Source organism: Canis aureus, chromosome 11 (genome assembly GCF_053574225.1).
Source record: "Canis aureus isolate CA01 chromosome 11, VMU_Caureus_v.1.0, whole genome shotgun sequence".
In the NCBI taxonomy this organism is placed as follows: domain Eukaryota; kingdom Metazoa; phylum Chordata; class Mammalia; order Carnivora; family Canidae; genus Canis; species Canis aureus.
Window position 1 is genome coordinate 22121023 of NC_135621.1, and position 13604 is coordinate 22134626.

General features: G+C 50.3%; 1 protein-coding gene across 3 annotated transcripts in view; it reads right to left on the reverse strand.

Moving 5' to 3' along the window:
- Positions 1-13604, reverse strand: part of TBC1D22A (TBC1 domain family member 22A) — a 334472-nt gene that overhangs the window by 201689 nt on the left and 119179 nt on the right. For all 3 annotated transcript variants that reach the window (XM_077914077.1, XM_077914075.1, XM_077914074.1), the window contains exon 8: positions 7688-7802. In XM_077914077.1, the coding sequence (XP_077770203.1) occupies positions 7688-7802 (115 nt within the window). The remainder of the gene's footprint in view (positions 1-7687; positions 7803-13604) is intronic.

Genomic DNA, 13604 nt, shown 5'->3' on the forward strand with positions numbered 1-13604 from the left:
AATGTTTAATGATTTGGAAAATGCTTAGATACTAAGCAAAAAGCAATGGTAAAATGTGCATGCATAATATAACTGCTACCAGGTAAAGAAAGTACATTGACACAAAGGCCAGAAGGAAATTAACAAAGCATCTCAGTGACAGTTTCTGGGATATGGACCCACGCTGTTACTGGGTTTTCTAACTTATAACAAGAAGTCCATTACTTTGATTATCAGCATGTTTTTAAATAGAAAATATGACTCCATATGAGTCACAAGCTCTGCAAGGACGTGGCACCTTACAGTCACTGCAGGGGCCACACATTCAACGGCCCTCCCCTCTCTGGCTCTGACACCGATTCCCAGGGACCCCTGCCCTCTGCGTTCCCCCCATGGAACCAGAGCTTCCACAGGAAACTCCCTGTTCTCAGACATCTCTGGAGATAAGGGAGGACCACACTACCTGGGCCATGTTGAACACATAAGGAAGCCATGCAGAGGATGCACCTAGCAGTAGCGCTGCTCAGGAGACACATGTTAAAAAGAAAGCACGATGAGACAAGACTCAAATGCAACTAAGGAAAGTTAAAGCAACAATTTCTGAAACTGGTTCATCAGCAGCAACAGTTCTTCTTTCTCTCATTGTTACAGAAGCCCGATTTATACTCCAAGGGCAGAAACAGGCAAAAGAATGACCACACGGCTCACGTGCGGTGAATCACAAATCCCCCACATGATTTCCCCCACGAGTCCTGACTGGTTGTGGAAATGCACTTCCTTTGCCAATGGTGCACTAAGTACAGCTCCATGCCCCTGGGTCTGCATGAAGCGTATGCTGCACATCTTCTCTGGGCAAAACCAATGGGCTAAAAATCAATCCATACTTCTGAGACTCTGACTTCCATACAAGAACATAAAAATATGCGTTCTTAATTTTCTTAAGTAAACACACTATTTCAGTTCCTTTCCATATTTGCAGTCAAGAGTAATTTAAGAGAAAATGACACACAAAATGAAGTTGTTGCTTTTTTTTATTTTTTTAAGATTTTGTTTATTTATTCATGAAAAACAGAGAGAGGCAGGCAGAGGGAGAAGCAGGCTCCATGCAGGGAGCCCGATGTGGGACTCAATCCCGGGACTCCAGGATCATGCCCTGGGCCAAAGGCAGGTTCTAAACTGCTGAGCCATCCAGGGATTCCTCACAAAATGAAGTTGATCAGAGTTTACACATTCTGATAATGAGAACAAACAGACAAACGCCCCTCGCCACCCCGGCCACCCTTCCCACAGGCCCAGTCCACGTGTAATCAGCCCGAGGTGTCTATCCGAAGTGCTCCACCGGAACGGTTTCTAAATTTAATAGCACAGCTGATGGGGGGTAAAGGATGCTGCTTTGTTGTTCACTCTGCTGAAGATACTTAAAGTATAATCCTCTGATTAAACTGTGCAATGCAAGGTGAGGGAATGATTCTTAATTTTAAATCAAATGTAACATTGTTAAAAGGAATATGATAGTTGCTGCTTGAAAAATACAGTCTTTACTTTAAAATTACACCATGCCTGGAGGGAAAAAGCCTTTAAAAAAATCCAACAGTAGAAGGGTTTCATGTATTATGCTGCATTATCTCAACAGAATATTATGTGCAGGAGGTAAAAACGATCTTTACAAAGATTTCTTAATGATACAGGGGAAAGCCTGATATAAGGTTAAATGGGGGGAAAAGCACAAAACAGAATCTTATACATAATATAACCTCGACTTAGTAATCACAATGCACAGAGAAAAGACAGAGGAAGTATACCCAGACAGGTGGTCCCCTGGAGGGCCAACACGGGGCTGGCCCCACCTTGCGCCGGCCTGCTGGGGACACACACAAGCACAGCAACCACAGCGATTAGCAACAGGCAACCGTCAGGGCCCTTGACCCAGAAGACAGGTGGAAAAACGCAGCTCAGGCTCCAGGCTAGATGAGACAGTGCAGACCCTAGATGCTGGGACCCACGTGCTGACCTTAGCCTGGAAAGGAAGAACGTGGGGCTGAGTCTGCTTCCTAGCCAGCAGCCCAGAGAAGAAGCTGGCTGTGGGTAGTGGGAGGCAGGGAGGAGGAAGGCCCTGGAACAGGTGACACCGCGACTCCGCCCGGAGGTATGGGGCGGGCAGATGCAAGACTCCCCTGGAGCTGGGCAACGACCCCTCAGGCGGGAAGGGTGAGTGCAGGGATGGAGATGCGGGAGCCCCTTGCCCAGCCCTCCCCGAGTGACTGCAAAGAGACATAAACACAGGTTCCCCTCGTCAATGGTGGGGCTGTCAAGGTCAAGGACTGACTCTCTGCCATGTGGCCTCCGCTTCCAGCTTCCCCATGGTGAGCAGGTACTTCTACTCACGCACTGAAAAGCATGTTTTCTAACAGCACAACCCACACAAAAACTCTGCAGGGATCTGGTTCAATTCAGGGCGTGCTGAGCTTCCACTGTGTGCCAAGCACATGATGCGCACATCAGACCCCAGCCCCGCCTCAAGGAGCTGTGATCGATGACGGGGCTGCAGAGAGAGGAGGGAACACCACACGGCAGCGCCAAGGGGACGAGGCAAAGCCAACGCACGGGATTCAGGGGCCGAAGGGACAGCTATAACTTCTACCTCACTTGAAAAACACAAAATTATAGTAAGTGTTGGCAAGGATGTGGGCACACAGGAGCCCCCACATCGCTGGCGGGAATGTCAAACAGTACAGCCACTGCCGCACAAACACTGGGCACACAGACACTAGGAGAGAGGAACGCATGTGTGCACCAAACCTTGCACACACGGCCCACCGCAGCATTATTCATCATAACCAGAAAGTAGAAAGAACTCAAATGTCCATCAGTGAGTACGTGGATGAATAAAACGTGCTGTATCCACATAAGGGGAGGTTAGTGGACCATAAGTACCGACACCTGCTACCTGTATGTGCCTTGAACATGTGAAGTGAGAGAAGCCAGCCTCAAGAGACCCCCATCATGGACTGCATTTACATGAAACATCCCAAAGAGACGACGTGTGGAGACAGAAAGCAGCTGGGTTCTGGCGCAGGGCTGGCGGAGGAGGAGATGCACAGGGGCCACTGTAGGCACAGGATCGCTTTTTAGGATGGTGAAAGTATCCTGAACTCGCTGACGACCCTCGACACGGTGGGATGGCCCAGGGAGCTTCATCAAGCCACCATTCTGCTGGCCTCATACATGAAAACCTTCCATGATGAAAGGTTCTCTAAAATAACGTTGAGGTGGGGTGGGGGCTCAATGGGTGAAGGGGGTCAAGGACACAAACTTCCGTTAGGGAAGTAACCAAGTCACAGGGACGGGAAGTGCAGCATGGTGACTACAGTTAATGACACGATGTCCGTATCTGAAAGTTGCCATGAGAATAGATCCTGAAAGCTCTCATCCAAAGAAAAAAAATTCTGTGACTGTCTGTGGTGATAGGTATTAAGTAGACCACAGTGGTGACCGCTCTGCAGGGGATACAAATGCCAAATCATCGTGCTGTACCCAGAAACTGCCAGCCTTAGCCTAGACCCGCCTTCCTCAGGGGCCTGAATTAAGTGCAAAGTAGTAGCTACCTTGCTGCTTTCTCCAACTTCCAAAAGGTAAAGTTCACGAACATAGCACATGCCTGTTTCAGGAGGAGGGGACGTCTCTGCCACGTGTGCGGGCTGAGAGTCCTGCACACTCTGCCTCGCCCCTGGGTCAAGGATGTGATCTGCATGAGCCAGCACCCAGGCGAGGCTCGGATCTAACCAGGCATGTTGACACTTCAGCAAACCTGGTGTTTAGCACTGAAAGCTTCTTATCCCTAAGGCTTCGGCCTCTTAAGTTCCTAAACCTTCCCGGCACAGGGCACTCTTCCATGGTGGAATCTTCTGAGCATACTACACACCACCGTTGCAACACTCCACTCACAGGAATTCCCCAGGCTCAGCTCCCCCTAAATGACTGTATTTAGCAGCCTCCACATCTGGACGGGCTCTGCACGCTGCTACTCTACCTCTGAGATCCTAAGAAGTCTCCTGACCTCCTTCCCAACCACCCTTCCTGAGGACGACGGCACCTCCAGGACCACGGGCCCATTCAAAGGGTAGCCAAGAGTTTGTGCCCCATTTCCTTGGAGAGTTTGTGGCTGGCACCTGTTGTGTGTACAGGTGCCTACATGTCTCATGAGTGCCTGTGACAGCATGCGTTATACTCATGTGCTAATAAACCTGCAGCTGGGGATGCTGTGACCTGTGACAGTGGGACCAAGCTGCTTTTCCTCAGCGGTGTGAGGTACTCGGCGAGGAGACCTGAGCAGGTGGCATTCATCTCTGACCCATCCCAGTGCTGCACTGGCGGCCCTGAGAGACCGTCAGGGTTACTGGACCAGCTGCACGGCGCTCCCTTGCCAGGCTACTCCTGCTCTCTCCTTGCTTCTGGTTTCCCAGCATTCTCTAAGCATTTCTTTCCACCCTGCAAGTCGCTTCTACCAATCATGCTCCCGGCCAGCCTCTCTACAAAAATGAACCAACTCTGCAAAGAACACCCCCTTTCCAGGAAGTAATCTACTTGATGAGCCTAAGTCCTCTAAATCAGAGCCCGTTTGTCACCCCAGATATGTCAGCCATCGTTCCCTTCCCATATCCTTTTTTCTCAAGTCAAACAACATGGCATGAAGGGGCTGCTATGTGCACCCCTGCTGCTCAGAAGTCACAGTCCCTGGAGCCAATGCCAGGTTCCCCACCTCCCTCGTGAACCAGCAGGGACACAGTGAGCCTGGAGCTGGGGCCCCACAGCACACACCCCACGGGAAGAGCCCGGCTCTCGATCAGGCCTGGCAGCTCTGCCCACCACAGCCTGCGGGCCCCTAGAGGGATCTCACACCCGAGAGCTTCTTATTCTCTTCATTAATGGGGACTGGTTCCCAGAGTTCAGCTGAGAAGAAAGGAAAACCAACACAGCACAGGCTTGCCCTGAGAACGGAGTCACATGCAGCTTTCGGCAGGGAGTGCCCATGCAAGCTAATCCCCGCGCTCCTGGCCTTTCGAGAGCCTGAGGGGTCACGTGAGCACAGAATGCTGACCCCAAAGTCCTCCCAGGGTGCTCAGCTATCCAAACCACAGAACCCTATTACCAAGTTTTACCCTCTGAAGGAAATAAAGGTATTTTTAAGATCTTCAATAAGCAAAGCATCTAAGGTTTCTGCTGAAAAAAGCCAGCAAACTGAAACACCCTCAGCCCCGTGGCTGCCAGCACGTGTGCCCCTGCCTGTGAGCTTCTCCAGAGCACCTCCCATCTCTGCAGCCAAGGCAGATGTCACCAGACAAAAACTGAGCAGGCCATGCTTCAGCTGCACACCCCCAGGCTTTCCTGCACCCAGGAGACTTGGCCCAAAGTTCCCACAGGGACTCAGTCTGGCCTGCCCGCGTTCCCCCAGTGCCGCCGCCACACAGAGCCGCACAACTCCACCCACCATCTGCAGCCCCCATGATGTCAGGACTGGACCATGGACTCCTCCTCTCATCCCCAGAAGAACCAGATCTCCCCTGTCCTCCCTCATCACTGTCCCCAGCATCACAGCACTTCTTCCAGCTTCTCAACTGCACTCCTGCCGCTCTCTCCACAGGGTGCACCTGCTCATCCCACAAGGCACAGCTGGAGCGTCACAGAATCCAGGTTCCTCCGACCCCGTAGCCTGGGTGTGCTTTCCTGCACCCCATACACCTCTACATAACACGAATGTCCGTTTTCATTAAACTTCCTCATTACTTGTTTAAAACCTGTCTTCTTGCTGTAATGTAACCACAAGCTCCAAGGGGCAGGAACCATACTTGCCTTGCTCACCTGCATCTCTACAAGCCCTGTAGAGGGCTGGGAGATGCACGCTCAACATGGGGTGACTTGAACTGATATGGTCTCCACACCCGGTCCTCTGCCCAAGACCAGCACCCCAGCACACACACGAAGGTCTGCGTGAAGGTCCACTCTTCCACCTAGGAGGCTAGAGGGTAGGGCTCCAGGCCACTTAAACAGACATGAGGCTTTCTAAAGTAAGGAGAGGTAGATTTGGACCAACACAGTGAATACTCTCAAGCCCAGGGGGCAGGAGCTAAAAGATCTCACGTCCACCAACTGTATCTGAAAACCAGAGCAGAAAAGTAAAATATGTCCACTTAATGACACAGCCAACCACCAGAAACAAATGATACATTTCATATGAACATCCCCAAAGCACCCTGTCCACCTTCTCGATGCATGTGTGCATCCTTGTGCGTGTGCACATGGCGGGGGGGCATCACAACAAGGCAGGGACAGTCTCTCTGAGCTCTATGGAAGACACTACTTGTAGAACACAAATTCTACTTCCTGCAGTTCTCCTCTCTTGTGGACAACGACCACCATGGTCCTGCTCCTTCACCCCATCTCGCTGATGATTCAGGCAAACTCGGTAAGGATCACTTGGGTCTTACAACATGAGTTGGTGGTAAAGTAGTTAAGACAAGCTTACTCACCACATTAATTAAATGGTCTATTTAACATGGAATATCAATTCTCTAATCACATCTCAGCTGAACTTCTTTCAATTAACAACCCCGAAGTCTACTGACAGGTCCTACTGTTCTAGGATCATTAAGAACATTTTCATTATCTGTCAAGCGCAGGAGTAAGAAACAGACAGGCAAGCGGCTCAGGCATCGGCCTCTCCCCTACTTAAGAGCCGATTAGGGAGGGAGCAGTGGTGGTCCTCATTAGTTGCTTAGCAATGAAAGACCTCCTATGAAATCAGCAACGCAAACAAAGTGTGAGAGGTGGCAATGAAATGCACTGAATGGGCATGTTCTCATCCTCAGAGGATAATCTGACCGGCCAAACCTCCTCCCTCAGATTACAACAATGATGAGAATCTGAAGCGGGCTGGAAACTGAAGTGGTGAGAAACATAATCTCATAAAAACAAAGAAATATCAAGTCGGGAAGGTTCCCACAAAGACAAATTAAAATCGGTTTTTAATAAAAATGCTACAACCAAACAGCAAATCCCTCCTTTGGTTATTCATTTTTTTAGTCACAGATAAATTAAAAAGAGATCCCATACTTATATTTTCAGAATTTTTTTAAAAAATTAACATATGTTTATAACAGGTAAAGTCATATTACAGTTGACTGCTATAACATAAATGGGAAAAAATACACAGTCCTCAAAGAGACCGCAGAGCCCAACCTAAATCTCTGTTAAACCAATTATTTTACATGTAATTAACATCCCCATAAAATGAACCACTACTAGTATATCAAAAGTAGAAAGGAGACAACTTGCTGCAGAATGTAATTAAAGAGGGTTCAGGTTTTAGCTTGTAAGCAGAACATTCGACAAACGTTCTATCACCTTGGCCCAATCCATTCAAATCCCCACGATGAAAGCCAGCGCTCTGACACCATCAGAACAAAACCGCTCCTCGTGTATTATTAAAAAGAAGACAGTAAGAATAAAAACTGCATCTTAAAGTCTTCAGTAGTTAAACACGTGGATTTACAGGCATTTTTTAAAGCTGGCACCAATGAGAAAACTATTATTCTCTACTTTTAGTTGTCAGTACATTAAACCTAAAGGCGCCTCTCAACAGTGGTGCAACAAAGGCCACCGAAGTTCACATTTAATGTCTGCAAGAACAAACATCATGATATGGTCTTACCTATGTGTTCGCACATGAAGACTACAAAGAAAGGAGTGACAAGGTCATTAATCCCCTGAACATATCCACTGGCAGGGTGACGTATCGCCCATATAAACAATATCCTTTCAAAAATCTGCAAGAGAATTGAACAGGTGGTGAAGCAAAAGTAAACACATCAAAAACTTTAAAACATATGCATTCTTTCACTCAAAATACATATATTGATTGATACTTCTGTCTCTAATACTAAAAGTAAAATTATAAATAAGTATTAATTGCTACTTAATTTTTTCATAAAATTCCCATTGTCCTACTTCCTGACTGATTCACAAGCCATTGCAGCATCTCACTGACCCCCGGGCTCAGCTTGACCACTCAAGCTGCCTCCCACGGAAGACACTCTCTGCTCCCCCAAGTCCCCCGCGGGCACAGACTGCTCATGGCTGCCCAGGACTCGGTCAGGAAGTGCAGCAGCACCTGGCCTATGGGTGAGTACTTCCTCCGCATGGAGGGATGGGAGAGCAGAGGAGTGGGCAGGTGTACACCTGGATGGAGGGGTGAACGGAGAGAGGGAAGGAACATGACAGGAGGCTACGGTCAGGGAAGGGGGTGCATAGAAAGACACTCTGAATTTCCCTCATATGGTAAACATGTTGTTTTCAATGATACAGTATTGACATATGACATTATATTAGTTTCAGGTACACAAGATTTGAACAGTGACTCAATGCTGGCATATATTACAAAATGATGTTTTTTAATATATATAAATCTCACACCTGTTACAAAGTTCTTTTCTTGTGATGAGGACTTTTAAGATCTCTTAGCAACTCTGAGATATGCAATACAGTATTATTAACTACAGTTACCACACCGTACATTACACCCCGACTTCTTTTATTTTGACCCTCTCTACCCATTTCACCCACAACCACCCCCACCTCTCTCAGCCACAAATGTGTTCTATGTGTTGGTTTGGTTTTTTTCAATAGATTTTTTTCTTTAACTACTGCACAGTTATCACCATCCAAGAGGACCTACCCCAGCACTTCCCATCACATACGTTCACACCCAGGCCGAGGACCCAGGAATAGCTTAGCCTCCAATCTCTCCTTAAGAGACTCTCGCTGCTGATCTGGGCCTCATGCTAAGAAGGCACATGGGGCCAGCTCGATGAGCAAATGCCCAAACAGAACATGAATTATATCATCAAACAAGTCAAGCCTGCAGAGCTAGCTGTGCTTGTACCTGAGGCCATCAAGCCCTTCCTGCACTGCCCGCACTCCCACAAACCACCGAGCTTGTGGTCTGCAACCCCAAATCAGCACCAACCTCGCTCCACAGCAGGGGCCCTGGGGACAAGGTGGGGAAGTCTCTCAACACAGAGCCCATGGTCAAGGAGCGGCACAACCAGCCCTAGAATCCAGACCCCCGTCTGGTACCCACCCTAGTTCACCATCCACTATGCTTGCTCCAAACAAACAACACAGTAACCACCACTTAAGCAGGGCACCTCGGCACAGAGCCCATCCCAGCAGGGCAGCTGACAAGTACCTGCTGGATGAGTAATGCGTTCACTCGTAGACACTCAGACGTTTCTCAGTCTACAGCAACAGCTTTCTGGCGAGAACTAGCGAGAATATTCAAACAAGAGCAAAAGACCAAAACCACTCAACACATGCCACCATCTGACATTTCTCTTGGGCAAATGCTACATGGTTGACACTGTGCTGCCACATTGGGCACCATCGCCCTGGTGACACTGTAAGCAGTGCTCGACTCGTCAGTGCAATGGCACAGAGGTCAGCTGGGGAAGTGGGGTCCGTGCGGGAAAGGACCCCTCTCACAGACCCTGGCACCCCTCAGCCCCCGGGCAGCAACACCACAGTCAGGGCCCCACCCAGCCAATGGGCACAAGGAGGTTGAGACAGCATCCCAACTGTGCATGGACAGGGTGGGGACAGCTAGGGCACAGGCAGCGCAGACATGGCACCGGCAGGAGAACCGCTGGGTGGGAACCTCCCTAGGGGCCTGGAGCTGGCAGGGCAGGCAGAGAGACAGCAGGACAAGGCTGCATGAGGATGAACAGGAACAGTGCCAGGCAGGACAAACTTGTGACAATTTACCACTGAGAGCGGTACAAAGCCGTGAAAGTCAACTAAGCAACTCCTCACTAACAAGCCCCCAAACTCTGCGTACCACTCACTGGCAGATTTCTATCCCACACTGGAAAGTTCTAGCAAAGATAACCAGCAAGGTGGGGAATTCACTTGCACGCACGCTCAGTCATAACATGGCCAGGAGCAGCAAAGCCTGACACTGGAGGCACATTCCCACCGTCAGCTGACCGGGCAGGGCCCCAACCTGAGAACACAGGGAAGGCAATAGGGCCAAGAGAGGTGAATGTCCTTGCTCTGGCCCATGCCTCCCTGGTGGAGTCTGGCTCCTTCAATTCCTGGCATGGCCCTCAACACCCCCTGCACAGAGTGAGGCTCAGAGGGCCCCAAGGGCACGCCCGGTTGGGGCTCAGGCCACTCCCTCCACCATTCCTCACATGGCCCTTGTCGCCTGCACAGAGCATCCTCAAGACACGGCAGCAGGGCACCCAGAGATTGGGTCAGCTTGCTCTGCAAGAAGCTCCCAGGCTGGCTAGGGGGTAAGGCACCATAACAGCCACCCACACTGTGCAAGGGGCACTGTCCTCAGCGCCCCCCGGGTCAGAGACGTAGAGCAGGGAGCAAAGACATCTGGGGTTGCCACATAACAGCCAGGCCTGAGGAGAGCTGGGGACAGAGAAGCAGCAGTCCCACAAACACGTGGACATGGCACCACCGTGGAACAGTCTGCAGAGACAGAGCAGAAATACCACATTCCAGAGGCCACTGAGGTCAGAGGAGAGATGGAGGGTGGCTCGAGGGCAGGGAGGAGTCACTGGGGACAGCCCAGAATGCCACCGTGCAGGACGTGGGCTCCATGCCACCACTAATGACCACGCCGATGAGACCATGCAACAGTTGCTGACATTTATTAAATAATACTGTCCTTACCACCTTCAGTAAGCTCATCCTCCCCTAAACTTTGAGGCAGGTATGACTGCTACCCCAGGATGGCCCTGTGCCCCACCTCCTGGTGTACACGCCCTGGTGTGGGCCCTTCCCTTGGATGTGGGCAGGCCCTGCAATCTGATTTGCACAGGGGATGGGATATGTACAATCATGTCACATGAGATTCCCAACCCATCCTGCCAGGAGATCTTCTCCCTGATGGCATCAAGGAAACAGGCTACCACACTATGAGCTGCATATGGAAAGGGCCATGTGTCAAGGACCTGAAAGCAGACAAGAAGCAGCAAGAAACCCAGGCCCCAACTCTACAGCCTACAAGCCACCAAATCCTACCAGCAACCACGTGAGTCTGGAAGTAAGTTCTTCCCCAGGCAAGCCTCAGATAAGTCTGCAGCCCAGACCACCCCTGACTGCCACCTGGGGAGATCCTGAGGGAAGACATGCCCAGACTCCTGACCCACAGAAACTGTGAGACAACAAATATTAATAAATGGTTTTCATTTTAAATGCTAGGTTTGTGGTGATGTTATTATGCAGAAACAGGTAACTCAGGCACACAAAGGGTAAGCAATTTACCCAGAGCGGCAGAGCCAGGTGTGCGTGCTAGTAGCTGGACTAACAAGGGTCTTATAAGGCTTACAAAATGCCATCACCAGTACGCTTTACTACAAAAGAGGTTTTTTTTTTCTTAATTTTATTTATTTGAGAGAGATTGAGAGTGAGCATGAGCAGGGTGGGGAAGGGGAGAGGGAGAGGGAGAAGCAGATTCTCCACCAAGCAGGGAGTCTAATGCAGGGCTTGATCCCAGGACCCCGAGGTCATGATCTGAGCCAAAAGCAGAGGCTAAACTGTTTGAGCCACCCAAGCATCCCAAAAGAATTGTTTTCATATGTAAATCAAAAAGGAGAGAACATCAAAAAATTAAAATTATATAGTAAGAAATAGCAAAGTCAATGAGCTCCTGGTGAGCAAACTGCATCTAACTGGCTTCCATCTGTCCAAGGCCCAGCAAGGACCTGGTCATCCAAGGGGTCTGGTGTGCACACATGTGTGTGCACATATATGTGGTATGTGTATGGGGAGGTATGCGGTGCATGGGTGCACAGGTGGGTAGAGCACATGCATGCATGCATGTGTGCAGATGTGTGATGCACATGTGTGCATGTGTGCACTGGAGGAAAAGCCAGAGCTCAGGGCACAGAAATCTCCTTTCCTACTTTGCATCTCACTACCCTAGGGGGTGGTAATGTCAGCAATGGAGCCCTCCCACCCTTTAACTAAGCCCCATACTTCCAGAGAGCTTGGCTGTGTGTATATATGTGTGTGTGTGCATCTCTCCCTCTCTCTCCCTCTCTCTCTCTCTCTCTCTCTCTCTCTCTCTCACACACACACACACACACTAACTCCATTCACAAGCATGAATGCATGTTTTCCCTTGGCAACCCAGGCACTGAGCCAGCTCTGCCCAGCAGGGAATGTGGAGGGGACAGGAGTCTTCTCCCTGCAACTTGCACCCCTGCAGGCAACTGGGGCAGCCTGCCTGTGATTCCACAGAAGGCCTGAGAAAGCTGCAGGAGGACACCTGCCAGCCTGGGCTTCCCCGACGCAGCCCCAAAGCTTCCCTTGTGGAGAGTCCAGAACAAGTTGTCCTGAGACAGCCTAGGCTCCACTGGCCATTACCTAGGGAAACTGAGGCAGTACTCAGGGGCAAAGGTGACTGGTGAGCAAAGCTGAGCAAGGCGGCAAGAGGAGGCAGCTGAGCTGAGCCTTCTCAGTCACGAACAGACAGCTCACGTGCTTGCAAAGCGCCCTCTGCACAGAAGCCAACGACCCAGCAATTACCTACTGACCCCTTCATCAGGGCCACCATGCGGGGCTTCCAGAAGCATGAGCCACCCACATGCTCACACATGTGAGGAGTGAACTGTATCTGTATTACTTTGGGAACATTTTTAGAATTAAGATTTCCCATTAATTAAGGAAAGCTATCAGTCAGTTAGTTCAAATTATTTAGATTTAACTCTACTTGATCTCTCTTGATAACCTGAAAATTATACTTTTAAGGCTTTAATCCCAGTAACATGTAAATAAAGGGACAAGTGGTTCAAACATAAACAAAAATGGCTTTTAACAAGACAGGCAGGCTAAAGTGCCGAAAGAGCAGAGCCAGCCGTGGAGGTTTGTGACAATGGCTACAAACCCTGGCCCTGCGCTAAAGAGACACATGCCTGCAGGTCATCACCCCCCGGAGGTCCAGCAACAGAGAGCAGGGGCTCCCTCGTGTCTTCACCACCATAGCAGCCTCCAAAACAGCCAACTCCAGCCCTACTCTCGGCTCCACAGCCACAGCTCGTGGCTGTCACCTCGGGGCTGGTCCCCCATGCCGCGGGTGAGCACCTGGACCTCCCCATTCCAGTGACATCCCAAACAACACCCAGGATTCTGACCAGCTCTTCCCATCAGTTTCTCCATCGAGTGGCGTTCCAGACCCAGCTCCTCAGATGTCAAGAAGTCGGGACTTCAGGGGCCCCCACTTGTCAGAGAGGAGGCGAAACACATCGAGGGTCAAGGAGAATCCACTCCACGGAGGGGCAGCAGTGGGGGAGTGGGTGGTACGGGGACTTCAAACAGGGGCGACAGGCAAACAGCATTGTGATGGCTGACGCGGAGGTTTTCAGGAAGCAGGAGGAGCAGACGGCTGAGCGGGACTCGGCTGGGGGGCAGGGGGGACAGCACAGGGCTCGGGAGCCCCAGGGCTGAGTCAGAACCATCACTCTTCACGTGATAACAGACAGTCCATGTTCACCACCGAAAGACTCTCCTACCTCCAGGCCACAAGGTGTGGCTACGGGGAGAATAAGCCAAGTGAG